The sequence below is a fragment of the Bombus pyrosoma genome, linkage group LG11 (genome assembly GCF_014825855.1).
Source record: "Bombus pyrosoma isolate SC7728 linkage group LG11, ASM1482585v1, whole genome shotgun sequence".
In the NCBI taxonomy this organism is placed as follows: Eukaryota; Metazoa; Arthropoda; class Insecta; order Hymenoptera; family Apidae; genus Bombus; species Bombus pyrosoma.
Window position 1 is genome coordinate 11,030,818 of NC_057780.1, and position 25,943 is coordinate 11,056,760.

Consider the following 25,943-nt stretch of genomic DNA (forward strand, 5'->3'; position numbering starts at 1 on the left):
GAAGGATGGTGAAACGACTTAGGATTTCTTTCCATAGTGTTTGTTTGCTAATTGAGGAGAGGATTCGCGGTAGAGACCGTTTCGCTTGGCCCTGTCCTAATTAGCGAATTTTTATTGCGAGAAGAGCCGCTCTAATGGCTCTCTGCGGATTTTGAGTGGCAATTAAGAAGCCTTCTACAGAAGACTAATTTGGTGAATCGTTAGAATAGGCAGGACGATTTGAAACTCGTGTTTATTCGCGGTATCCTGTACTCCAATTAACGATTCTAATTTTCGATCCTTCGAAACCGTTTTGCCAGAGATCCGATCAGGTGTATTTCATGATGTAACATGATTAGTTGTCTGATTCCTTACTATCGCGATCAAACTCTTCTTCGGATAAAAGACTGGCTCTATCCTTCTTCGGAATTTTTTGCTGATTGTCGTGACAAACGTGAAACCGAGTCTGTGAAATGTCGCGGTGTTTATCTCAACATAACAAAATGGATCGTACGTAATTCGACAAAATAATATAAAACAAAAAACGTTGTGCATCTATTATTTCCTCATAAAACGAAAGAAACTTTTCGGACAACCTAATACATATAATGCATTTAGTGGCAGAAGGAAATCTTCGATGGGCTTCCTTTTCTGTAGCATTGCTCGTAAAAATTTGGATTTTCATAATTATCAGTAGGTTACTAATTATTTATCATAGGGACATATAAGAACATTTACGTCAATCGTGACAATTGTATTAAACGATGTTCACAGATACAATGTATATAACACATGCTAATTAAGAAACCTCAAAATCCTCAGAAACATTCAGAAACTTAAAGGAACCGGAAACTAAACACGTAACACACACCCGGACCGGCTGGCTGTGGAAACGATCAACACAAGCATAGAAAGAAGACTGAAAAGGAAACTACCCAGCAGATCTCACAAAGGATATAACCTAACAAACACGAAGATGGTACCCCGCTGGGGATAGCCACCCACACGATAATCAAACAGCTAAAAAAATTCACCAAATTGAACAAATTGTGAATTGAAATTATTAAATAAAAAAAAAGTAACACAAAACCACGAAAATTATAATTTCCTTACCACCACGCAGTCGTTTTAAAACGAAATGCGCGATGAACGTGCCGTGTGGCAGTCAGCCACCTCATCATCCCCTTTGTTTGCCGCCGCTCCTGTGTTATCATCATCCTCGTGCTTCCTCCGACGAGATCGACGCTTCCACTCATCGTCGTACACGTAACCTGTATTCGAAGCCTGGCCAGACAACCTGGCAACGTTGTAAAACCCATTCTTCCACCTTCCCCTCTCTCTCACCTGTTACCTGTCCAACGTCCCCACCGTACGAACACCTATGATTGTCTCTGTTTCACCTGTACGAAAAATCTGTTCCTCCTCGTTCGTCGTTGCCCGCGGACAATCAGGTAAACGTAAACCCAGGCCTGGTGTACCGTCACTTCACGCTCGGTTCTTGAATCAGTCGAGGCAACGCCGTCGAGACGCGTGCTGCTTCCACCTTTCTTCGATCGATCGATCGCCGATCGCGAGTAGATACAACGTAGTTTCGATTCGTGACGATTTCGAGCGAGTTTGGAAGTTCAAAGACGACGGGATCTTTGGGATTTGGTTCGTGACATAGGAAGTACGGCTTTGCTGAGCTTGAGAAATCGGCTGAGGGATTCTGAGGTGAGTTTCTTCAGAGTTTTGGAAGTTTTGATTCGTAGAATGTAATAGATAATAGTCTCTCCGTCTAAGTTTCTAGTAGTCAGTTGGTTATTCAAGTGATTGTTAGTTATCGACAGTTAGAACATTATGTCTGATACAAAATATTTACAAGTTATGTGTGATCATAGATCATAAAGACATCTAAAGGAAACTAAACTTGGGTCAGTCTAGGAGTCTAAGCTTGTTGCAAAATACAGTCTGTTTTTGTCGAGTCGTAAAAATAATTTGTACCATGTGCGTGACATGGTTTTATAAAGCAAGAGGGACATTTTAATTTCTGCCTAACAATTGTTGAAATGGTTTGAAATGGTTTGAATTGGTTTAAAAATCTTTAGGGATAAAAGTAAATCTGTGTAAAAGTTGGATATTTTCCTAATATACAAATATTTATTAACATTCGAACATTCTAACATAAGAATATTCAACCTCTTATCTTCACACCTTTCATACAATTTTCTGAACCTTTTCTTCTTCGACGAAACTTTCCCGGAAATAAAAAATATCTTAATCGGAAATATCGCATGAGAGATATATCTAACCAATAAAACGAAGCTTTACTCCAAACGCAAGTGATGTGTGTACAAAAATGAAGAAAATCTGTTTAAGCCTCGTAATCGACGAGATAACGTGTAGGTACGATCGTTATCATCGGTCCGCTTCTTGTGAATCGACGACCAATCGATTACATAACGCGTATACGCGTCGATGACCATCGAGAATTTCGAACGATAGTTAATTAGCGTGGCTAATACATCTTTCGAAGCGATCATGGTAAATCGAATCTTTTCATACGAGGAACGCTATCCGGTTGTGTGTTCGCTTTTGCGCAGCAGGAATCGCTCGGCTACTTTCGACGCGATTTTTCCTCCCGCTCTGACGGTTTTAATTGGTGAACACCGGAGTGGAAAAAGATTTCTTCGATTTCTCGAACGAGGATGTGGAAACTGGGCAAACTGTCCGTTTCTAAACCAGAAAAATGATGGTCGATGAATGGATCTTTACGTACTTATGGGACATTCGAATGTATAAAAGCGTACATAGTATACGATACATACGATAATATACGATATATATATTATATACTATAATTATATATATAATATACAATGTACATTATATGTTAACGTATACAAATTATTCACAGAGAAGCATAATTATAATATCAAGATGACAGGATGAAAGTATAATAAGTACGTTTCTGGTAATTTTTTCATTTTAACTAAAAATAGGAAAACAAGAAATGCAAAGTGCTGTTAGGTCCGAAGATATATATACTTTAATGCTGCTTTGATCTTATCTGCTAATCATTCTCTATCTAAACTATCGTTAAATAAATAATCAGATAAAAACTGTTGAAGATCAAGTAGAATGATTATCGACTGCAAAAATGCATCGATTATCTTATCTGAAACTCTTTCTCTATCTAAACGGGCGCCAGCAGCGTTCTCGTTGGTTTTTCCAAGCCTATCGATGACTTCTTTCTACTGCCAAAAAAACACGCGATCTGGGTTTGCGGCGCTTCGATTAAGAAACCACGGTCTGCCTGATGAAATCTCGACGCAGCCATGGAGAAATCATTAAGCCGCTCGCAATCGTTCCAGGTGCGTGCATTATGCGCGTGCAGGTGCACGTGCAACGACTGGTTTGTCTATTACTTTTATTTCCATTTCTCTTATTTAAACGTTAGTCCGTTATCATAACATCGAATGCAAATGTCTGATTATCAGTCAAAGCTGCTGGCCAAATCAAAATGTGTTAAATTCTTAATGGATGTTTTATTGTAGCTCTATCAATATGTAATAATAATATATTTATACATATCGTATACATATTATACTACACATAAGTATGCGGTCATTTTGAACAAGGTATACCAATTACACTAATTAGTGATGAATTATTAGTTGGAAATAATACTTTATCTTTTTATGGAATCGCCAAACTATAATACTAAATTACTTCATGAAAATTAAATAATAATATATTTTACTACTAAATATCATTTTAGAAGAACCTTTTTAATCCAGCTCGTAGTCCAATTTAAAAATTTGAGAAGAAAGAGTTTGCCGAGTAACAAAATATTAGGTTGTCCAAACAGTTAAGAAACGACAGTTAAGAATTTGAAGAAAATCTATTTTTTTAATGTACTTTTCATTTCTTTATTATTTCTCAAATAATGGCATCCACGTTGCATTTCAATCTCTTTCATTTTATTAATATCCAAGCAAGGTTTTAAAACATTACACGTGTAAGAACATACATTACTATCATACTTGCGATAAATTTTATCGACGCTGCAACTAGTGGATTACACGATATATTGGAAAGCTGAGAGAAAAATCTGAAATAATCGTTGCAACAATGCAACAATAGCGTGCATGGGTCAGATATCTGGATAGATGGTACAAGATTTGTACGAAGTGGATTGATAATTTCAATTTAATTGCACGCATCATCGAGAAATACGGATCTACCAGTATCACACCGATCTGGTCTCTCGATCTTTTTCCACGGTTTCGTTCGGTGTCGCTCAAGGTAACGCGAGCGCGAAAAAACGGCGGGAGAAACGCGGGACAACAAAAACCGGCGGCTCTCGAGTGCGGATCGTTGCGAAATCGACGAGGTCGCGATTGCACTTGCTCGCTAGAACAATAACGAAACACGCAGAAGTTGGCGAACGGAGACCGCGATAACGTACATCGTATCTGTCGCCGTCTTTAACGCGATTAAAACGAGTTTCCGGTCGCGCTCTGCAATTTCTGCATATTTCTCCGTGGGTTGATGTTGGAAAATGGACGAGCAGAGAAGAAAAAGATATTCCAAGTAACGTTGGAATTCTCGGTATTCGTTACTTTCAACACGTTTTCACACTCTTCTTTAGTGTACACAACGATTTCTATTACTTTGTACAGTTGCGCGTTTAAAAGCTTGTCGCAAGAGTGGAGTTTCTAATACTTGACGTATTTTAATTAAGTTACGGGCTTTTAGGTTTATCGTTCTTGCAATTGCTACAGGTATGCTAATATTCTTTTGACGATAGTAATGCTTATAAGTATATAGATATTATTGATAATTTTGATGCTTTAGATAATGTAAGTACTTTATTATTTGTTATTTTTAGTGAGATCTGGACATGTACCTATTTATTTTTATTAAGTTTCCAATATTTAACGCGTTTTAACTTGAAAATTACAAAGTCAGAAAGAGATTCATCAAACTGACAAGACGCAGATTTATTGCTTTTGCTACTATTAGTAAAAATATGTATATGCATTGTTTAGCAAGATTAATTGACTTCTATTAAGATAGACGCCTGATTATCTCTGTTCATTCTCATCAGATCTTTGCTAAAGGAACGAAAATAATTAAAATTGTCGGTAGATATAGTACTAAGTCGACTGCCTGTTTCTTTCTGCGGTTCTTCATTTCTAGGATTGATTCATTCGAGGCTGAATATGTAATTGGCTATGCTGTCTCGTCGTACGTTAATGATTAAGAAATGACATCGGAGTTCGTTAGATCGTAGATTCACGAGTTCGAAAGCGACAAGAAAGTCCGCAAATGTGTTCGAGAAACTTTTACTTTCAGCGTCGATGTTTTATTATTGTGCAACCGTCGCAATGTGCATGATAGAGGATACAAAAAGTGGTGTGTATAGAAAGTGTTTGTAATGATTTATAACCGGTGGTTGTACCAGTTAAAACAATCATTCCGCGTGTCAAATATCGATGAAGGAACTTATCCTTGTCTTTCCTGATATTCCAAACAATTTTTTCTTTTCACCCTAACCGTATATTGGACATTCTCGGATAAATTAAAAAACATATAAATTCCCAACACAATTTTGTTGAGTCTTAACTGTAAAAAATCTTTTAAGTAGGTTACCAATGAAATTTCGTTAAAAAATTCTGCAAAACTGGAATATTCTCAAATTGCGATATTCGATGATCGAAAAGTTGCAGGAGACCTCGGTAACGTCTCTGGCCGGTTCAGCAAGGTTGCCCCGTCGACAACATCTAACTGTTTATTCTATACGGTATCCGAGCAGCCAGTGTGGGAATTCATATTTTTAACCGGTTTGATCGTTTCCTATCGTCCCTCGAAATGTTCCTTTCACCGTTTAACGAAACTGCCACCGTGAAATTCGAGCCGAATCCAGGGTCGAATTGCGTGCACCGTAAGCACCATTCGACGTTTCGTCCCTTGGTTTTGAAGTCGAAGGAGAACAAATTAACCGTGAATATTTATTAACTCGTTGCATTGCCATTCAGTCGTACTTGAAGTACTGAATAAATCGATGGTATAATTAAGTTTAAGAAATGTAAAAACAAAATTAAAGAGGAAGACTTCTTCCAGTTTTATGGTCCATTTTGTTGCGTGCCAAATTCGCGGTCGTTGAATTGCGTGCATTGCTATGCATATAGTGTTCCGTTCTTTGGTTCTCAAGTCGCAGTAGTTTTATTACCATTAATTTACAGAGTAGTATGAACGAGAGTTGAGGCAAACGGCCAAAAGTAGTATCATAAATTGTACATCTATAATGCCGCTATATTATAATTATTAAAATTTATAGGGTAAGAGAAGCAGGGAAAACGTAGCATTAACATCTAGTGCCGGAATTGCAAGAACTGTTGCCAATAAAAGAATAATTATTCTTTAAATTCTTCATCCTGAATTCTTCGCTACTTTATCATGTATAAACAGTTTTAAATATCGAATGAATCGAGCTCATTAAAAGATATAAAAACGAGATTAAAATTCTCCTCATTTTATCATGTGTCTTGTCGAATTCGTTTTGCAATTTTACGAGGCGGCACTTTAAACTTCTTTTAGCGTTTACAAAACGTACAAATGATTCTGCAAGATTCACTGATATCTCACAAAATCACTAAGCTATATAAATACGGACGTTTAAAGCCGAATAATGCCGCAACGTTATATCGCGGTCTCGACGTTACGACATTTGTCGTTTCACCCCTCGAGGATCCACTTTTACGATCGTGCGCCGATTCCGCGGGAATATTACATTAGAATTGTCATTTCCGCGACAGGATCTAGAAATCCCGAGCTTCCCGTGGCCCAAAGCCACGATAATATCGACTTATAATTCGCGTTCCTTCGCTCCTACCGCTGATCCTTGAGAGATCCGGGATAAACAAGATCGTAAAACTCGCGTAGATCGGTTCGTTCCACGAACACGAATGCGACCTGCTCCTTCTTCCAAGCTTTAATCTCGGGGAATAGTTAATTGCGTGCGATCCTCTTTTTAAGGTTCGTCGCTTCACTAAATTAAATTTCGTCCATGGAAGTGTACGAATGAGAGGAGAAATATAGAAGATGGATCTTTCTCGTGAAATTGTTTAATTTCTTGCGATGATTATATGATTGGTTGTTTACTAATTTGCTACTATTCTTTGTGAAGAGAAAATTGGATTAAAATGTATTCTGTGAAAATTCTGTAGCTTCCTTTGATATTCCTTTCGATCTGTCTGTTCTTAAAAACACGACACTTTCAAGAAATATATATTTGACTGTGAAATTGAGATTCTTCGATAGATAGAAAAATTCTAATCAACATAATAAAGGTTAGAGACATAAGGTCCAAGAACGTATGTGGATCATTATGAAAAAATTGACGAAGTTAGTTAATAACGAATGAATGGCATAGGATGCTTGGTTTTCTGTGTCTGATTACGATTCAGATCATGCCGGCGGAGTGTCCAGCCGGCGTGGCCCAGTGACATTCTTCTTTTCTTTGTCACGTAGCTTGCATGACCCATTGCCCTCGACTGGCAATGACCACGATGTTCTCGTTTGCTTTTTATCGCATTGGATTGTGATGCTACCGCGGCAGAGAATGTCACGAGTCATTTTCACGCGGTTCTCAGGAAATCACCGTACAAATTTGACGTCGAAACGAATCAGGTTATTTAGCAGCACGACATTTTCATTAGCATCACGAAGTCTTTGAAAATTCTGTTCGGTAAATATCAACACTTTAATGACTGGCAACATCAATTAGCTTGGTACTTTCACTAAAGAAATTCCATCGTTAATGGATAATCTTTTTTGGAGCACGGTGTTAATACACTAGCGTACATTTCCCTCGTTTCAGATAAAAATCACATGACACAGATGTTAAATGTTCCAAGACTTTCTCCTCGCTAAAATCTGACTAAGTACCCAAATTAGGCACGTGATGTTAATATACTATTTATAGATTTCTCTAAACGCATTCACATCCTTTGCATTCCAGTCAAAATAAAAAAGAACAACCGAAAGGAGTAAATAAACTTTCACGATATACCAAATGCTATGACGATTAAGCAATTGAAATGGAAAATGATTAAGTGCGATGAGCAAAGAATGAAAAGGGAGCACGTGTCTATTAATCGTAATACTTATTGTGGTTTTGATAATTTCCTAATGATTTTTTAATCTACTTAATCCATTAATTAACGTTAACGCAACGTTTAATTTGCAATCTTCTATTGATCAATTTACATTATCGAATTCTGCTTTTTAACTTCGTATCTAAGAAATGAAATCCGAAGAATTCGCTCGACATTCTTTTTGTCGTTATCCTAGATTCTGCAATTTTATGAAATTAATAAAAATTCAAATATTTGTAAGATTATAACGAATTTACCTATTACCTGATCCTTAATGGCTTAACTTTCTATAAATGTCCTAATACTCAAATAACTAAGAAAGAAAGGACCTAAATCGTTCACCACGTAAACTTTACAATTGCAACTTAATCACCAAAAGCTGTCTGCATTTGTTTCAGAGAACCTAAAAGAGCCACAGAAACTAAGAAAAAGAGATCATGGAATCCTGGTTGAGCGACGTGCAGCGCGTACGAATTCCACGGCCGAAATTCGGCAGCGGAAACTCGGTGAGACGGTCGAATTCCACGGTACAGCACGTGCGACCGGAAGTGCTCTCGCGGCAGACCCAGGACGTGGCTAAGGCCACAGAAGAATTACGACAGGCTCTCCAGGACAAGCTCTGACTGGTCGATCATCGATAAAGGACCAGCAAATATTGATCGAGCAAAACACATTCGAGTTCGAAAGTCATCGTTGTATAAGATTCTGTACCAGGCCGTCGCTTTGTCGCCTGTCCACTTTCTTCCGCCATAACCAGAGGACGAATCGTTGTTTCGTGTTATTTCGTGACATGTTCCGTTCCAGACTCGCGACGAAGCCATTCTTGCGAAAAGGACAATAGAACTCGACGCTCGAGGATGAATGTTGCCGGACTTCCGGATTTCGCCGAGTGATGATGATGAACTGTGCTCGAGGAAAGTCGCGAATGGGGGAAACGGAGCGCTTGGTACGTTTGTGAAGGTGGATGCTGAATATTGTTGAAGCGTGAATGTGGATGACAGTGTAATAGAACGGTGGTTGGTCGGATTTTTCAATGAATTTAATAGAAATATTCGTAAGCTTGGAAATAATTCTCAGAGCGAACGCTCATGCAAATTCGTGTTTTTACAAGCAGAAAGAAGGACCGACATAAAGAATTCAAACTTGAATAGGAGCATTGAATGAAACTACTCATTCATATTGTTAGGAGACAATAATGTTCGAATAACTAGCGTTCTATTGCGTGTAGTCTATCGTCTGAAACGTGTGTGAATACGAGTCAGTATTAGGAATCATATTTGTTCTCTGTGAAACTACATTCGGCGAGGCTATGTACAGTTTGCCAGTAGTCGCTTTCTGTTACGATTTCCATATCAAAACCATGCTTCCTTCGAACCTTTTGTAATTTATGCACGCGACGTTTGTTTCTCCTTTCAATGTTAAAAAGAGACTGAAAGATAAAAACCTGTTGGAACCGTAAAGTACGTGTCGATTATTTCATTCTCTTGCGCCATTTCCCCCTTAAAAAGACTAGAATTTAATTAAACTAAGGAATCGAATAAAAACTAAATTAAAAAGTACATTAATTAAACTATAATTGTCAATACACACTGTTGGTAAATAAACGATAAAGATGAAAAAAACATGGAAAAAGAAAATAGCTACATCGGCGATAAAGTATTAAAAGAAGTATTTAAATGACACATTTACGACTTCGTTGCGTCGTAAAGGTAAAAAAGAGATTCTTTTCTCGATCTCGGGCTCCTCTTCAAGGATATCAAGCAGCTCGTTTGCGCTCGGTCGACGATCTCCCGTCCCAAGGCCAGCAAAAGTCCATCAACGTTAACCGCCGCGAAATAGAGACATTTCGCGGCTGGATCGGGCCATGCTATCTGTACACCATGATCGATCGGGCCTGGATAATTAATTCAGACCTGGAACACCTCCTTCGACTGGCTACGGGATCTCGTCGAGCGGATATACGGGCCATGGTGAACATCGATCGACCTGGCGTGATCAACGTCCATAAATCGAACTTGTTTCCAGATGGACCCGTGAGAAGATACCCTCGATCGCGTCGGATCACCTGTCCAGCATGGTAACCAGACTCCATTTACGATTTTGTATCGACCACGCGAAAAATAAGATAAGATCGAGAGAGTAATAAAACAATGTTAATGGATTTCAGTTTGCTTCAGATGTTTTTCTTTTAAGCAATTTGCAGTTGGTAAACGGTTAGTATATGTGTAATTAAGGTATTGTGAAGAGACGATTGTAAAAGTAAATTGGTCTGGCTATTCTACCGATTAGAGTAGTATAGTAAGCAATCACAATTAGGGTATTAAAGTAGCGAGGAATTCATCGAGGTATTTTTAAGGAAATAACTATAAAAATGAAGTAAGTTAAAATATCGGTTATGGGTTAAAGTATTGAAGTAGCAAGCGATTATGGTTAAGATATTAAAATACTAAGCCATTGGATATAAGAATAAAACATAGAGTAATAAACTAGTAGTTAGTACATATATAATCTCGATATCGTATTGAAAGGACTATAAAAGTAATATAATAAGCAATCGTGAGATCAAGCTATTATAAGGTAATATAATATAATCATGGCATTGTGGTGAAATGATTAAAAGTAAGAAAAAGATAAGGAAAGGCTTAGAATATCGAGTCATGTTGGTAGGTTTAAGAAGATTAGCATCTTTATGCTTTCGTGTGAAAATAAAAATTGTGTCGTTAAGAGCATTCCAAGATGAATGGATAGATTGGTAAGCGTCGATCCTCTGCTTAGTCGAAAGCAAATAGTAAGTTCGATTTAATTTGCCTAGTACCTGCGGCAGTTTACGAGGCTGCTAGACCGGTCGATACGTGAGACGACTCTTCCACTCCATGGATTTATCGTTTCGTCTCGCGAAATGTCAAATTGGCAGAGTGCAAAAAGCCAGAATGGCGAGATGACGTTGCCGAAAAACATCATATAACTTTCGAAAGGATCGTAATGTAAATTATTATGTTACACGACGAGATAAATCATCGAGTCATTGTGCATTTCATTTTTAATTTTCAACGTTCGTTTAACAATCGATCATTAATAAGTTGATTGATTATGATAGATCGATGATATATTTTATGTTAAGGTTGCTGTAAATTATCTATTGCTGCTTATTTGTAAAGAAACAATTTTCTTTATTGTAGACGCTTCTAAGCAATGTGAGCAATGTAGACGGTATATAGGACGAGAGTAGAACTAAACGCTTCTAATCGAGGTACGCGGGTTGTGTTTCGATGCAGTCGCGACCTGGTGACTAATTAGGGTGGCTCGTTACACGTAGCAGGTCCTTAATTGGTCGATTCTTGCACGACGACAATCGAGTTAACGGTTTCTTGTTCATATAAATGCCACAGTTCATTGACTTCTGTTAATCGACGCCATACGATCGGCAATGAAATTTAGTTCGACGAAGGAATTCGCAGCGTCAATTGAAAATATTAAATTTCAGTTGTAACTTCACGTCTAGACGCGATCGATACAATTATTGTAAGGACAGAGTTTATAATTTACGCGACTAATTTGATTAATTTGAAGCTAAATGTCCGAGTAACAAATTTTTATTTTCATTTATTATTTCATGTAAAATATAAATATAAAGAGCCAAAAGATTAAAGAGTAAAAATCTTTCTTATTTTAAGAAATATCTACTATTTTCTTTAGAGAAAACCGAGTGAAAAATTTAAAAAGTACGAAACATATCTAGTCGGAACATTGCTCTGGAATTCCCTGATACATATTTGTGTATGTATATCATCGAGTTACATCTGTTTCGGACTTCTCTATTGTTTTTATTAAAACCGTCGATCATTAGCTTTGAATACTCGCGCGAGAAATTTCACCGCTGTCTCAATTATCCATTTGTTCTGCTCTCATGCGCATCGCATGCGCATCCTGTACCCTCCTTTTCTTGACATTATCACAGGCAAAATACTGTCAGCCATTAGCGCAAGACAATTCCGCCATAATACCACAAGGCAATTCATAACCCTGCAAGTCTACTCTCGCTATTTGGACGAATTCTGTATGGTTACTGAATAGTACCAGCATTGTTAATACGTCTGACATACACGAAATATACATATTCTACCAACGAAATTACTAAACGTAGAAACATATTAATTCCGAGGGAAATATTTCTTATCTTAGAGAACAAAAGATCAGAATGAGCGCGATGAAATTTCATTCATACACGACACTCGTAATACATATTCAGACGTTTCTTGGTATTTTCTGATATAATAATTTCCAGAGGAAAACTCACGTTAATTGGAATGTTCCTCAATCAGTCTTTACAATTTATTAATGTATCTGTGTTAAACCATCAGTATCTGTTGTGTTTCCCAAGTATCCGTTTTGCGCTCGTATATTATTTAATGTATTAATTATTATTTAATGTATCGTACCCGGAAGAGTTTCTACAATTCATCTTACACCATCATTTGATGTTTATTACATCCTCTATATTCCTTCCAATTATTAAAACTAATTAATTACTGTCTTCTACTCGCGTTGCATAACTGAACAACTTCCAAACGTTCTTCGTATCGTGTACAGCTCGTCTACCATCATTTCGTACGTTAATCGAATAAACGAACATTAGATATTAAGATTTAACCAGGGAAGCATCGTATCGCGTAAATACTTCTCGCTCACGAATATTATGTACGAGTACATTAAAAGATTCTTTATACGCTATACCGTTTCCAGGCAATTGCTGTTCTCTCGCGAGAAAACAGCCTCGACAAAGTTTAATCCCAACAGGAAATGAGTACGAGCGTGAACGAGTAATTCGCGAAGAAACAAGGGTGTAACCGTCACAGAGATGGTCTCGCGGGATTAAAGTAAACTATCGACTCACCAAATTATCCGGATGAAGATGATGATGGCCGTAATCCCTAGGGTTGCCTCGTGATCCACCAGGCGAGCTGTGCCTTCGTCCACGTCCGTTCTCCAGCTCGTCCTCGTAGTCCTGCAAAAGAAACCGACAAACATCCCTTTTATCGCGTTCATCGACAGCGATCGGGAACATTCTCTGGAATGGACAAACGCTTCGTCTAAGAGGGTCGAGCACCGACGATATTGCTTTTTCTCGAACAATTTTCTGTACCTGGTTGTCGCACTCGTCGTCGTTGGAGAGGGCGAGATCGGAGGTCGTCACTTGGTGCTGCTGCGTCCTTCTACAGCCCACTCTGTAATGGCCAAAATTGCGATTTGAGACCACCCACCCTGTCGAGACTTTCACTGTCTCTCAATCAATTTTCCCTTTCTAGATCTACGGATCGTGCAATTGCATTCTGTTTCCTCCATTACTTGAAGCATCTACTTTATTTTACTTTATATAAATATTATCTTTCGTTTAACCTTGTTTCTTACATGAAATTCTCTTTTCTCATCGATTTTGATCTTTTTACTTTTTCTTGAAAGATTTTCTTTTAGTCTATAGTGGTCACCCATCGGCCACGTGTCAATTGAATATATGAAACGATTCGTCGGTTATTTTATCAAAGTAAATCGATTTATCGAATGTGAGAGTAGGTAGTAAAGGCAAGTACAATCTGAATTTAAGTTTACACGATCTTCTACTTATTCTTCGGTTAAAATTCCTGGTTATCGTTCTAGCAAGACAAAGTCTACGTTCGTGACGACTGATAATTCTGCGATTTATAATCGTACGGACGACTCGAAACTTCTGGATATCGTGCCACGGGACCGTTTCGATCGGAACGAAAATAGAACTTTCTATTCTCACCCGGTGAAGTTGGACAGAAGAATGGAGCACATATGAGCGACGACAGCAATGCGGTTTATTTATATGTGTGCTATCGATTATTTAATGAGTATCGCACAGTAGTCGACCACCAACAAGCCCTCCCGTGGATATCGCATGCCAAATCTATTTCCGTTTGCTGGCTCGTCCTTCGTCGAACTTTCAACAGCTCCAGGTGCTACCGATCGATCGATATCACGCTAATGGTTAATCAGGATGCTATTAAACATCAAAGATCGATTTTTAGATTTTTTTATAAATTATATAGTCGTCTACAAATATTTAGATACCACCCAATCATCACGCGAATACAATGACAACAATAAAAGAGCAAACAATTGAGAATGATTAAAAATTGTTTCTACAGACATCGGAGCTAAGCTGGTTTCGAGTGTGTTCAACGATAGAATCTTAGAACTTTTTAAATGTTTGTTTCCAACTACCTTCGAAACATTTATATAGATTGTACGAAGTCATTTAATTATTAAACGTAGAACTTGACTGATGCAGTCAAGTACATTTCTTGCTTCAGATTAAATTTAGCAGATCACTTGGCTCCAGCCATGGCAGGAAGTAAAGAGTTAATATAATAAAGGCGTAAATTTGATCGAATTACACAAAGCGTCTGTATACTTCTAAAAAATTAATTTTTCAAACTATTCTGATAGTATTTGAGATAGATAGATACGTATTCGATTAAAAAAATTTCATAAATATCATCTGTAGAAAATTGGTTCAGAGTTCACTTTAAAATGTACCACTTGAAATTGATATTATTTATCCGAAGATTATTCATGACACTGGTCACGTAAAAAGATTTCTGATGCAGAATTCTTTCACTAAATCTTTCGCTACTTATTTGTTTTTGACGTTGAGAAAGTAGAACGAAGAAAATGAAGACAGAACTCTGCCCCTGGCATGGACACTGACACTTTTTCCCCACGAACGTTTCGTTCGCGTAGCTATTACGGTACTGCTAACTCTCTCGAAGCTCATTTGTTTCATTCTGTTACCCGGGATACGACCTAGTGTTAGACCTTTGGCCGACCATAGAACGAAATTTTCAAGGGCCATATCAATACGTACATGTGTACGCTACTGCCGCATCAGCTCCATTATCGGACTGCGGTACAAGGATTTTGAGAATCGCTTCGGTAATGCGCCGCGGTACACCGTAATTTATGTTATTTTCTCCGTTAACCCTAAACCACCAACCGATTAATGATATCATCAATTTTACGACCGAAAAATTCTTTATTCCTTGCGGATAACGTGCTTGATTATGGATTGCTAACCAAATGACGTATTAATTAACTCAGATTATGCTTCACCAATTATAGATTATTAATTAAATAACATATTAATTAATTTAGAGAAATGATCGATAATATTTAACGTTAGAGGGATGATTTTTCCTTGAACGACTTGCACGTTTTTAAAATCTCTTGATGTATAAACGAAAGCTGGAAACGAAATGTAAACGAATCGAAAACAGGTCATCACAAATTCTTCTTTATAAATACCATTATATTTCTAATTGTCAAGATGATGAAGAAATATTGTAACGTCTTCCACGTACAAAGGGTTAATTAAAGTCATATCAAATAAATAAGGAATATTAAACTATCATATGCCAAATTAAATTCGAGTAAAGTCAGCACGAGGATCGATACAAACGCGCTTCTTAAACAAAGATCAACATTTACCGAAACAGATTATGAACAAATTGGATATAAGATTGAAATAATTCACGCGTTTTCAATCTCTGTCAATGTAAATACAGGTTCGTAATGAAATATAAACGAAATGAACGCTGTAAGAACAAAGGATCGACCAAACAGTAAGATTGAAATCTCGTTAAAACATTCTGGTAGAAGCGAGAACATTCATCGCCTGATGCCACGAGCAATAATCGGATACCACTGAAAACCAATATCACTCCGGTGAGATATGCAAATCCTATTTTTCTCTCTGTTTTCGATTCACACGGTCATGGAACGCTTTATATGTACATTTCCCTCGTGCCATACCGGCGAGAGATATCGATTCAACGGAATTTACTTACGCCCAATTCCGTAGAAAGACACGTATATGTACACACGGAACGTCCCTAGTCTATCCATCACTTTGTGCTACGATTCACGTACAGGGTGTGCACCGAATTAATCGACCTGACCATTCCCTCGAACACGTTAGAGAAACTGGCACGGGACCAGAGAAATTTTCCACAAGATGGAACCTTTATAGGTGGTATATTTCCTCCCTGAAGTATTTCTTTTTTAAACTTGCTACGGTCTTTAAATTTGTATACCTATCAATCTCTATACTTTATGTATCAATTTATGTACTTTTATGTCAATTTATTTTTACATAAACTGGCTCCATTTTTACGTAACGTATTATGTTATCTTATCTTTGTTCTGACAAATGACAAGACTTTTTTAACCCTGTGATCTATTTTCAATTCAATTTTCTTCTTCAACTGTTAAAAAATTGTTAAATTTGTAAAGAGAATATGTAAAGTTCATTATTGATATGAATGCTCTCTCGCTTCAATTTTATGATAAAATCTTCTTAGGACTATGAGCCTATGAGCCTACTATGAGCCTATTTTTCGTTGAAACATTGGGATATAAAAATCCCAAGACAGACTTTGATTCATAAAATTAAGGAAATTTTTTAATGACAAAAAAATTCGAAGCAAATTGAATAGACGTAGCAGGATTGAATTTCAAGCGAAGGAACCTTTTTCTACCTTCATGCTCGGCAAATATAAATGTTTAAAAGTTACCTTGAATTAATATTGCCAGCTAAACGAAAGAAAATTTCCATTTACATGCTATTTTCAGTCTCACTTTCTATTAAAATTCAACTTCAATCCCATCATTCCTCTATTAAAATATTCCAGTCTACCTTCAAAAAGTCGATCGATCACCTTCGCAAATGTTTTCATCGAAATCAAATCGAGCCAACATTCTATCTCCAAGAGCAGGACGTAAAAAGCTAGTATCTTTTTTTAGAAAAAGCAACACCCCGTCCCATCGATCTCCACTTACGACGTGCTCCCTTGACCGTACATAAAATCCCGTCGAGGGCTCCGGCGAATTAATCGAACGATTCACAGAGCTGACCACCGATACACCCCGTACATATCCACACGTGTTCAACCAGCGCCCACGCGAAGATACAGAAACAACACACACGTACAGTGGCTACAAAAAGTATTTGCACATACCCTTATTTACCAATCATTATTTACCAATTAAGCGCTTTCTTTTATCCAGCATTTCATTTTTAAAGTATCAATTTTTTGACCAATTTTTTCAGTTACACGAAAGTACTATTGCCCATAATTTAATATACTTATACGAAATTTAATATACTTGGATTAGCATGTAAATTAGTAATTAATTAGTAGATCATTGGACGTTTGTGTAATTTCATATGAAGATTACAGAGGTAAAGCTATCGACATTAAGCTGCCAATGTAAGTACACGTATACTTTATTGTTTATCGCGCCACTAATAACAAGTTAAGCAGTCTGTTTCCAAGTGTAGATCGCTTAAAAATTGTTTAGAACGAAATGTGATGAATTACAAGGCAAATTACTTAGCTTGATTCAATTATCCTTCTGACTTAAGTAATCCTACCTTAAGGTCTATCTGGCTGGAAACTTTTGCACACCACTGTATTGGCCGCTATTTACCCTCCCCCTTCTTCGATCCTCGTGTCTGCTTATCCTTGTACATACCTGCTACCAGTCAGGTGGCGTCGAAGGGGGTGGCTGAATGCGGGATACGTACTAAAGCCAGATCGAGCCTGGTAGGAAATGAAATATCGATGTATCTCGTACATCCGACATAGAAACGCCATTACAGCTATCCCTGTTTACTGGGAATCGTACCCTCACTCTCATATCTTTTTCGTTTCTTTTATTTTATCTTCTCTCTTCTTTTTTTTTTTTTTTTGGTTTGGAAGTTGGATTTCAAACCGTGAGAGAACGATCGATTATCGATTGCAGGTTCTTCTTTTTGGGTGGAAGTTGAGCTTGAAATTGGGTTAGGGTGCTTGGTTAGCGATTAAGGCTGTGACTTATAGGGAAGACAAAGGGTTGGAGATCTTCTGCTAATCCTAGCGAAAGGGCTAATAGTGAGAGTAAAATGCGTTTACTTTTGGGACTATGTTAGAGAACTCTTTGGGGTAGAAATTTGTGGGAAATTATTTTTAAAATGTATGAGGTTTTCTATTATTCTTGGAACTACCTGGGGTTCATACTGTTTTTCTTTCGAAGAATTAATTATGTTCGAGGGCCAGTGCAATTTCAGGCTTAGCGATACTGGGTCACGAACAGTTTGAAAAATTGGTTTGGATTATTACTCGAAACAGAGTAACTACAGTCTCACATTCGAGAAATCGGTTTGCAATATGCACGCAACGAAACGATTCGAACCAATCATCGCGGTATTCGATACTGAGTTACTTCAAGTTTAACTGCAAACTTGCCGATCGCTCTGGATGAGAAATCTAAGCTTAAATTTTCTTCAACTTCGGTCCACTATAGATTTTATCCAATTTATTTTCGATGTAACTTTTTCTTGTTGCTAATTTATTTTCATCTTAGGAAAGTAAATATTCTTCGCATTATTAGGAGGCAGTTATCAATTTACAAAGTTTTTAACAAATCTCCTTCGAATTTTCCAAGAGAAAAAGAACAAATTGAGAAGAATAAGAGATATTTAGATCTAGACTGGAGGATCTTCTAGAAAATCAAGAAAGATTCAAGGGTATCGTTGGAAAATGTCAAAAGATTCTCGTTTTATTGGAATCTTCTTGACCTGGTCCTGGGCATGTCGGCCCCGAGACCGCTGTCCTCGCTGGGCGATCTATATTCCTGGTTATCCCGCGGCAGAAGAGGTCCTGTTACTCCTAGAGGATCTCCCTCGACGTCCACCAGTCGTCCTGGACGGCAACAACCACTGGGCACACCCCTCTGCGAGAAATCATCAGATCCAGTCATGCCGTTCGCCAATCCATCGCCATTTTCAACCCGGTTTCGATGGCCAACGAGCACTTTTCACTTTCTTTTCCCCTCGATTCAATCCGTTTCGTCGATTTTCAACATTTTTTTTTCTTTCAAAAACAACTTGTCCATCTCTTAATCGAATATTTTTTCGATAATTGATCTTACTCGATTATCTTTGCATTTGGAAATTCAACGAATTATGGAGAATTTTCCAATGAATTTTGATGGTTTCAGAACAATTTGATAGAAAATAAAAGTAAATGTACCTACTGTGACTCACGGAAACAGTTGAACGATCGTCACACGAAACTTGTACGTACATGTATGTGTTACATAAAATATTCTATTACACTAGTGAAATTCGAAATCGGTCTGAAAATGTATATAGAAGTTACAAGATATTTAATCCCGTATCCAGATACGGAAATTGAGAAACTTATAAAAACTGGAGTTGACTAGTTTGACTTCAAGCAGACTCATATATTCGTAACAAGTTTCTGTAAGTGTTCGAATACTTCAGCGAGTTACCGTAAAGAATGAAGCGTAGTTGAACTTAGAGAAAGAAATAATAAATATCTGAGAGAGAAGCAAATGAAAAATATGAGGAAGCAGTAGCTTTGTCCATTGGGAAATCAATGGATTTCGTTCCCTACGTAAATCAGCGAATCGATTGTTCTATTCGTGCCAATAGCTTCTCTGAGAGCCACCAATTAATTAGTCACAAAAGCGTCGATCCATCTGCCAATTTAGCAACGATCTATTATCGATCTGTACCGCGTGTCGTGGCTGAAGTTTGTCGCTGTACAGTTGACACTTGATTTACGATGACTTCCGGTGGCTCTCTTCCGTTCAAAGATCACGAAATCTGCCCCGTGAACCGTGAAACTGCATGCCAGCCGTTCGTCATTAATCAAACATCATCCTGTTTTGTCGATTATCGATTTGTCGATTAGCCACGATGAAAACACTCTTTTCGAATCAATTAACCCGCAATGAATAACTTTTTGCCAATTAGTGCAACTAGTTCCGGGTATTTATACCTTGCTCCACGTTACAATATTCATAAGAATTTTATTAAGTACTAGATGGAAATATATGAAATGTCTGTTTTTTTTCTGCTAAAATAAGTATGTTTTTGCTTTTCATCAAGGTTTATTTATTATTAATTCTTTCGCTGTGGTACTCCAGAGACTGAATATACTCTTCGTACTGATGAACAATATTTCCCTTGACACATTCTAAGTGGGGAATTTAAAATATTCAAACGGACATTTCATCTGTTACAACTAAATAGAAAAAATTCTCGACTGTTGCTGTTTTTCTTTCGATCTACTTCGAACTTAGCTTGAACATTCTCTTTGATTAATGAGGCATCAACGTGGAATTATCCCAGCCTTCTCAGGCATTCCACTGTTTCCTGCCAACTGTCACTCGCGACTAAAGGGCTTCGAATTAGAGCAATTAAAGCTTTCCATAACATCGTAACAGTTTCGGGATTCTCTGATAAAATTGACAAAAATTTCATGTAAGCGGTTTTCACTAATACTCCATAGAACTTAGATAAGCGAAACACAAAGGTTTAGGGATCGATGTAAAAGAAAGGAAAAAAGAGCCGTGTGGAAAGCTAAAACGCTAAGGACACGAAAGTCAGAGAACAAAGCGAGAACGGAAGCTTAGAACGAAGAGGATGCTTTCGTCGAAACAGAAATCGTTTCGTTCACAAACGATTCGGCGGAGGAGATAAAATGTGTCGCTCGTTTTCAACTCGTTGGCTACGAAACCGGCCATCAGCGAGCTAGCCCGAGCTTTGAACAAAGCTGGCAGGATCTTCCTATTTTTTCTCTTTCTGTTTTCCTTTTATAATTGGGCGATCTCGTATGCAGGAATTGTTACGAAATGGAAAAGCACCGTAGCGACGAGAGCTCAGTAAAGCTTTCAGGAAACCTTCCAGCTCCTGAATTGTGACGCACGAGATGCGACTAGGCTGATCTCCAACGAACTACTCTTAGCATCACGTGATCCAGTGCGTGATCAGTCGCGATTCATCTAACTCAAAAAGAACTTCGATGGTCCTTGAGAAAAATTTTACTTGGTAGGAAAGGAATAATTTCTTTTAAACCAAATATGCCTGAATTTTCTCAAAGTAATATCATTTTTCCTGCACTTGAAGTCCAAATTGTATATATTACTTAAATTTGTATTTTTCATCAATCTGATAATATTGTTAAAATATTGTATCAATAAAGACTATTTAGTAAGAGTATCTATGATGGAAAATACTAACTATTCGTATACGTCCATAAAATATAAAAATACTGGGGGAAATTGTCTTGAATGACCAAAACTTCGACGTCAATAGATATCTTTATGCTCAGTAATAAATACAACATTTTTCATCTCTTTTAATTATTACGTTTTTCCTACCAATACCTATCTGATCGAGCACTCGATCAAGCAAGATAGAATTGAACAGAAAATCCAGCAAAGCTCAGGCGAACTCGTTCGCACTTCTGTACTGTCTCCCCTGATGTGGTTAGCGTGAAAAGAAATAAAAAAAGAAAAAAAAGAAAGAAAGAAAACAAAACGAAGTCAGGTGAAATAGATTCATTCGCATCTAGCAGCTGCATTCCACTCTGCAATACCTACTCTGCAAGCGTATCTAAGACCTATCGCAACTAGATTCGCATTCAGAACGAAGAATACTCGAAGCCACCGTTCCGATCGAACGAATCTTTTCCTCCGTCCAAGATTTTTCTCCTCGTTATTTCAAACGGTGAAACCGAATACTCTCTCGGCTCTCGTTGAGAAATCGTTTACACTGTCGAGGCCTTAATTGCAACGACATTCAATCCACGGGCTTCGAATATTCACGCAATGGCACGGCTGAAGCACTACGCAAACAATCTCGGCTGCACAGTCTCCTAAAGAGAACGCGGGACGTTGACGAGCGCAGACCGGAAACGAGGCGACACTGCTTGCCAGGAGAAGCGCACTAACACTAAGCGGAATTCATAAAAACACAGATAGACAGAAGAAAGTAGGAACAAGACAAAAGAGAATGATGCAGTATTCGAGTGGAAATAGAAGAACAGCGGAAGAAGTATGAAAAAGATTGAAACGAAAGAGACGCTCCTCTACGAGAAACGGAAAAAGAAAGCGTACAAGATCGGCCAGCTAAATCGGATCACCTAAATATGTGCCTTGTTTAATTTTTTTTTGTGAGAAAACTTCTTACGACGAAGTTACACCGTTTATCATACGTATTCAAGCAATTGTTTAATACAAATTGAACATTTTCTGCTACTTTCATATTTTAGTTATGTTTTTCTTTTTATAGATCTCTTTTACTCGTATTATGTGTTCTTTATAATAAGAATTTTTAAATAAGGAAAAATTTAAGTAGGTGGAAATATTTAAGCCGATATTTCAAGAGATCCTTTTCATACGCTCTACTATACGCCATTTCAAGAGACACGTGTAACGGCGGAGAGAATTTTTTCTTCGTGTCATTATGTTTCTTCATGATACAACAAATAAGGCAGATATTTAGCTGGACCATTCTGTATAGAGTTTTGTATAGATGAAGAAGAAGCAGAAAGGGTTGCAGGAAAATTCTCGAGTCATGCTTCACCGGTCACCGCGATAGCCGAGAGCAATTAAGCTAAAAACAGAAAGTTCATCTCTCGCATCGACGTTCCATCGAAGTGGTCGCGAGACGTGTCTGGTAAGTCGATGATTCCCTTTGGACGTTCTCCAGTTGGTTCTTCGTCTGCCATTTTGTTCTCTAGTCTTCTTTTCTTCGAGACAGTTCCCCTCCGTTATCTTCTCGCACCTCTCCAATCGACAATGAGCTTTTCCTATCTCTTCTCTTTCATCTTTCTTCGTCCCTTTTTACTTTCTTACTTTCGTTTGTTTCCTTCGTTCGTTAATATTCTTTCACTCACTTTTGTCTGAATTGAGTTCAGCTCTTCTAACACGTTCACTGTGTTCGGCATGGACTTATGCCCATACATAGTCTTTGAATTACGTGAAAGGTTCAGCAATCAAATTGATACAATTTTTATTCCCTACAAATTTCTAAATTTTAATATTGAAATTTTGTATGATTGGTGTTTAATTTCCTGAAAATCGAATGGTGTGTTTTGATGGAGTAAAAGAGCTCGGCTTTTGTGCGACTCAATATATAGTAGTATATGTATAAATAGAAGATTTGTGTGACGCAAATTCAATTTAATTTAATGCAATTATTTCTGGAAATATAAATTTGGAAGCCTTCCAGATAGAAATTTGACAGTGAACGTGTTAAAATGTTTTCTCTCGTGTTTTTACATGCTCTCTCGGGATATTTACGATTCTATTAAAATTCAACACATTCAACGAAGGGTTCGAGCATATACTTCCATCGCGAGAGAACCGGCTCGAGATCCTTTTCGAACAAATGTATTTTGTATTCGAAAAGGAGAATATCGTAGGGTTAGGTCGCTTGCGAGACTTGGCGACAGAGACAGGTAAAAAGAGAGACGAGAGGAGAGAACAGTCACCAGTTAAAATCTAACAGTTACAGTGGACAACGCAGAACAGAGAGTGAAAAAGACAGAGACAGATAGTTTCTATACATTTCCCGGAATAGAGATAGAAAAAAGACAAGTAGATAGAGAAAGATAGAGAGAGAATAATCGTGTAAGGTATCAGTCGTTGTGTTTTGTGTGTTTGTCCCTTCATTCGTGTTATTGTATATGGTGAAACGAAAATTATTTTGTTCACTTACCGGAAGATCGTGTAGCGATGGCGTCACTATTAAATCCGAGTGGGCACGGTCACCTTTTCTCTGAAAATAATGAAGAATGGTTTAATCGTAATTTCTCAATTTCATACGAGTTTCAAATAATTAACCATGTGAAATGAACATGTCATTTTGATGAACAATTTAAAAATGCTGGCGACTAATTAAACGATGATGTATTCGTCAATGTAGATGTGTTCACTTTTGATAAAATTGGCACTGCTTTTAATGAATTATGTCTTTCTTACAACAAACTAGAAAAGATATACTTTTATCACAGGCGATTGGTAAAATTTGTTTTACACAGCTGAAAAAACATAATCGTTCGATCATGGAAGAGTTGATTTTGATCCGACCAGATCGATACTATCGTAACTCAAAGCATACCCTTGCCATGGCTACCCGAGGCCTGTAAACCAAATCGTCGAAAGCAGCTCTGTCTTTGCTGTCGACGAGTTCTCTCAGCTCGGTTAGAAGAGTTAGTTTCTCATGGGTGTTCAGCAGGTCACCTAAATTGACAACCAGCTCCTCGATCGTCATTCGACGCGTCCTATAATCAGCCAGCAGCTGAGAAAGTGCAGCCCTCTCGCTTCTCGCGAGAACCACCCTCGCCTTTTCTTCCACCATCGCTGCTGTCGCGGCAGAAACCGTGTGCATACCGCCTCTGTGCCTCCAATCGCTCGCAATGCTAAAGAAAATATTAACGATATCGCTCAATCTCCATTTTTCGCACCAAAATAGCATTTACTATGAAGTTTCGATCGATTTACTTTCAAAGGACAATAGACGGGGATATTTAAATTGTAAATTTCCATGTCAATTTAAATATTTATGGAGATAACTGTAAAATAAGGGAATGGATGCTATATTGGTGTTATATATATAAAGGAAGTTTACACTCTATAGTTTGGTTTAAGTAGAATAGGAATTTCTTACGTAGGACTCGGTGGTCGATGATTTCCTGGACTTTCTAGGAGCAGAGGGTCGTGTTCAGGATACCTAGAGGTTGGCATGACGATGGGTTGACTCGTGGTGCAAGAATGTGGCACTTTTCCGACATCGCGAATCAACAGAGTCATTCTTTTGTTCGTCTTCAGAATTTCCACTGCCTCGTCGTGTGTTGCTTCCTCGAAGTTTTGTCCATTTACTTCGATAATTTGGTCACCTACCTGGAAAGCAAGAAAATACAACGTTATATCCCATTCCTTATTCCCATTTTTATATCATTGCGTCATGTACTTGAGAAAATAGAAATATAATAAATTAATAAATTAACACACCTTTCATACTATTAAAGTAAGAGAAATTTGACAAATTACAAGCTGTCACTACTAATAAATTCTCTTCCGTAAGAGTAACAAATTTTTTAATCAAATCAGTAGAATTTTGTAAATAAATTTTGGAGACTAAAATGGTTAACTTGCCGCAACATTATAAAATTTTGCAAAAGAGGAGTCTATAAATTACAATTTGTGACTTGTCCTGAATTTTAATTATAACGTTCTATTATAGAATCGTAGTCCACATCTATTATTTAATAATTAATTAACAGTTTTCTTATATCATATCTTTTTCCTATATAGAAACACGATGGATAATTGATTTTCCTGTCGAAATTTATCGAATCACGATAGCCCGCGAACGAAAATCGGAAACGCCCTTAAGTGCTTGCCTTTTCGAACGCCATCAAATCTTCGCGATCGTTAGCGTTCGCTCGATGAAGCATCATTCCGATCCACTTTCGTCATCGAAGTGCTTGCCGGCGCCGCGCCATTCTAACTCAACGAACTAATTAATTCTTCCTGACATTGAATTACGTAACGAACTAATTGATACCGCTCGTTATTCGTGAACGTCCTGTTACGTCTATCGTATTTAATCGTAACCGCTTTTCTACGGACTGATTGTCTCAATATCGATAGCGAACAAATGACGTATTCATCTATAGGAATTATCGATGTAAAAAATTACCGTGTGCTTTCTTCTGCTAATTAATTAAACACGGCTATTCTGAAGACTTACGAGTTTCAAGTTATTTCATTAAACCTTCTCTTGATTTTTCACTTGCCGTGCCAATTATAATTATCGCAACAATTTTAAAGGATCCTTGTTAAACCTATAATTCAGCAAATACCAAGTATTAAATTTTTAACTTATTTTATCCTGTTTCCATTGCCTTAATTATTATAAAAATCTTTCTTTCTACTTTA

At 37.5% G+C, this 25,943-nt stretch overlaps 1 protein-coding gene across 9 annotated transcripts in view; it reads right to left on the reverse strand.

Moving 5' to 3' along the window:
- The window catches only part of LOC122572820 (whirlin), a 111,920-nt gene that overhangs the window by 22,617 nt on the left and 63,360 nt on the right, over window positions 1-25,943 (reverse strand). For 5 of the 9 annotated variants that reach the window (XM_043738322.1, XM_043738321.1, XM_043738323.1 and 2 more), the window contains 6 exons: window positions 24,670-24,902; window positions 24,121-24,421; window positions 23,719-23,778; window positions 18,763-18,917; window positions 13,267-13,348; window positions 13,018-13,128 (listed from right to left, as the gene is read on the reverse strand). In XM_043738322.1, coding sequence (XP_043594257.1) covers window positions 13,018-13,128; window positions 13,267-13,348; window positions 18,763-18,917; window positions 23,719-23,778; window positions 24,121-24,421; window positions 24,670-24,902 — 942 coding nt within the window. Of the gene's footprint in view, window positions 1-13,017; window positions 13,349-18,762; window positions 18,918-23,718; window positions 23,779-24,120; window positions 24,422-24,669; window positions 24,903-25,943 lie in introns of all 9 variants that reach the window. The other 4 variants (XM_043738318.1, XM_043738317.1, XM_043738325.1 and 1 more) reach the window with 2 other exon arrangements.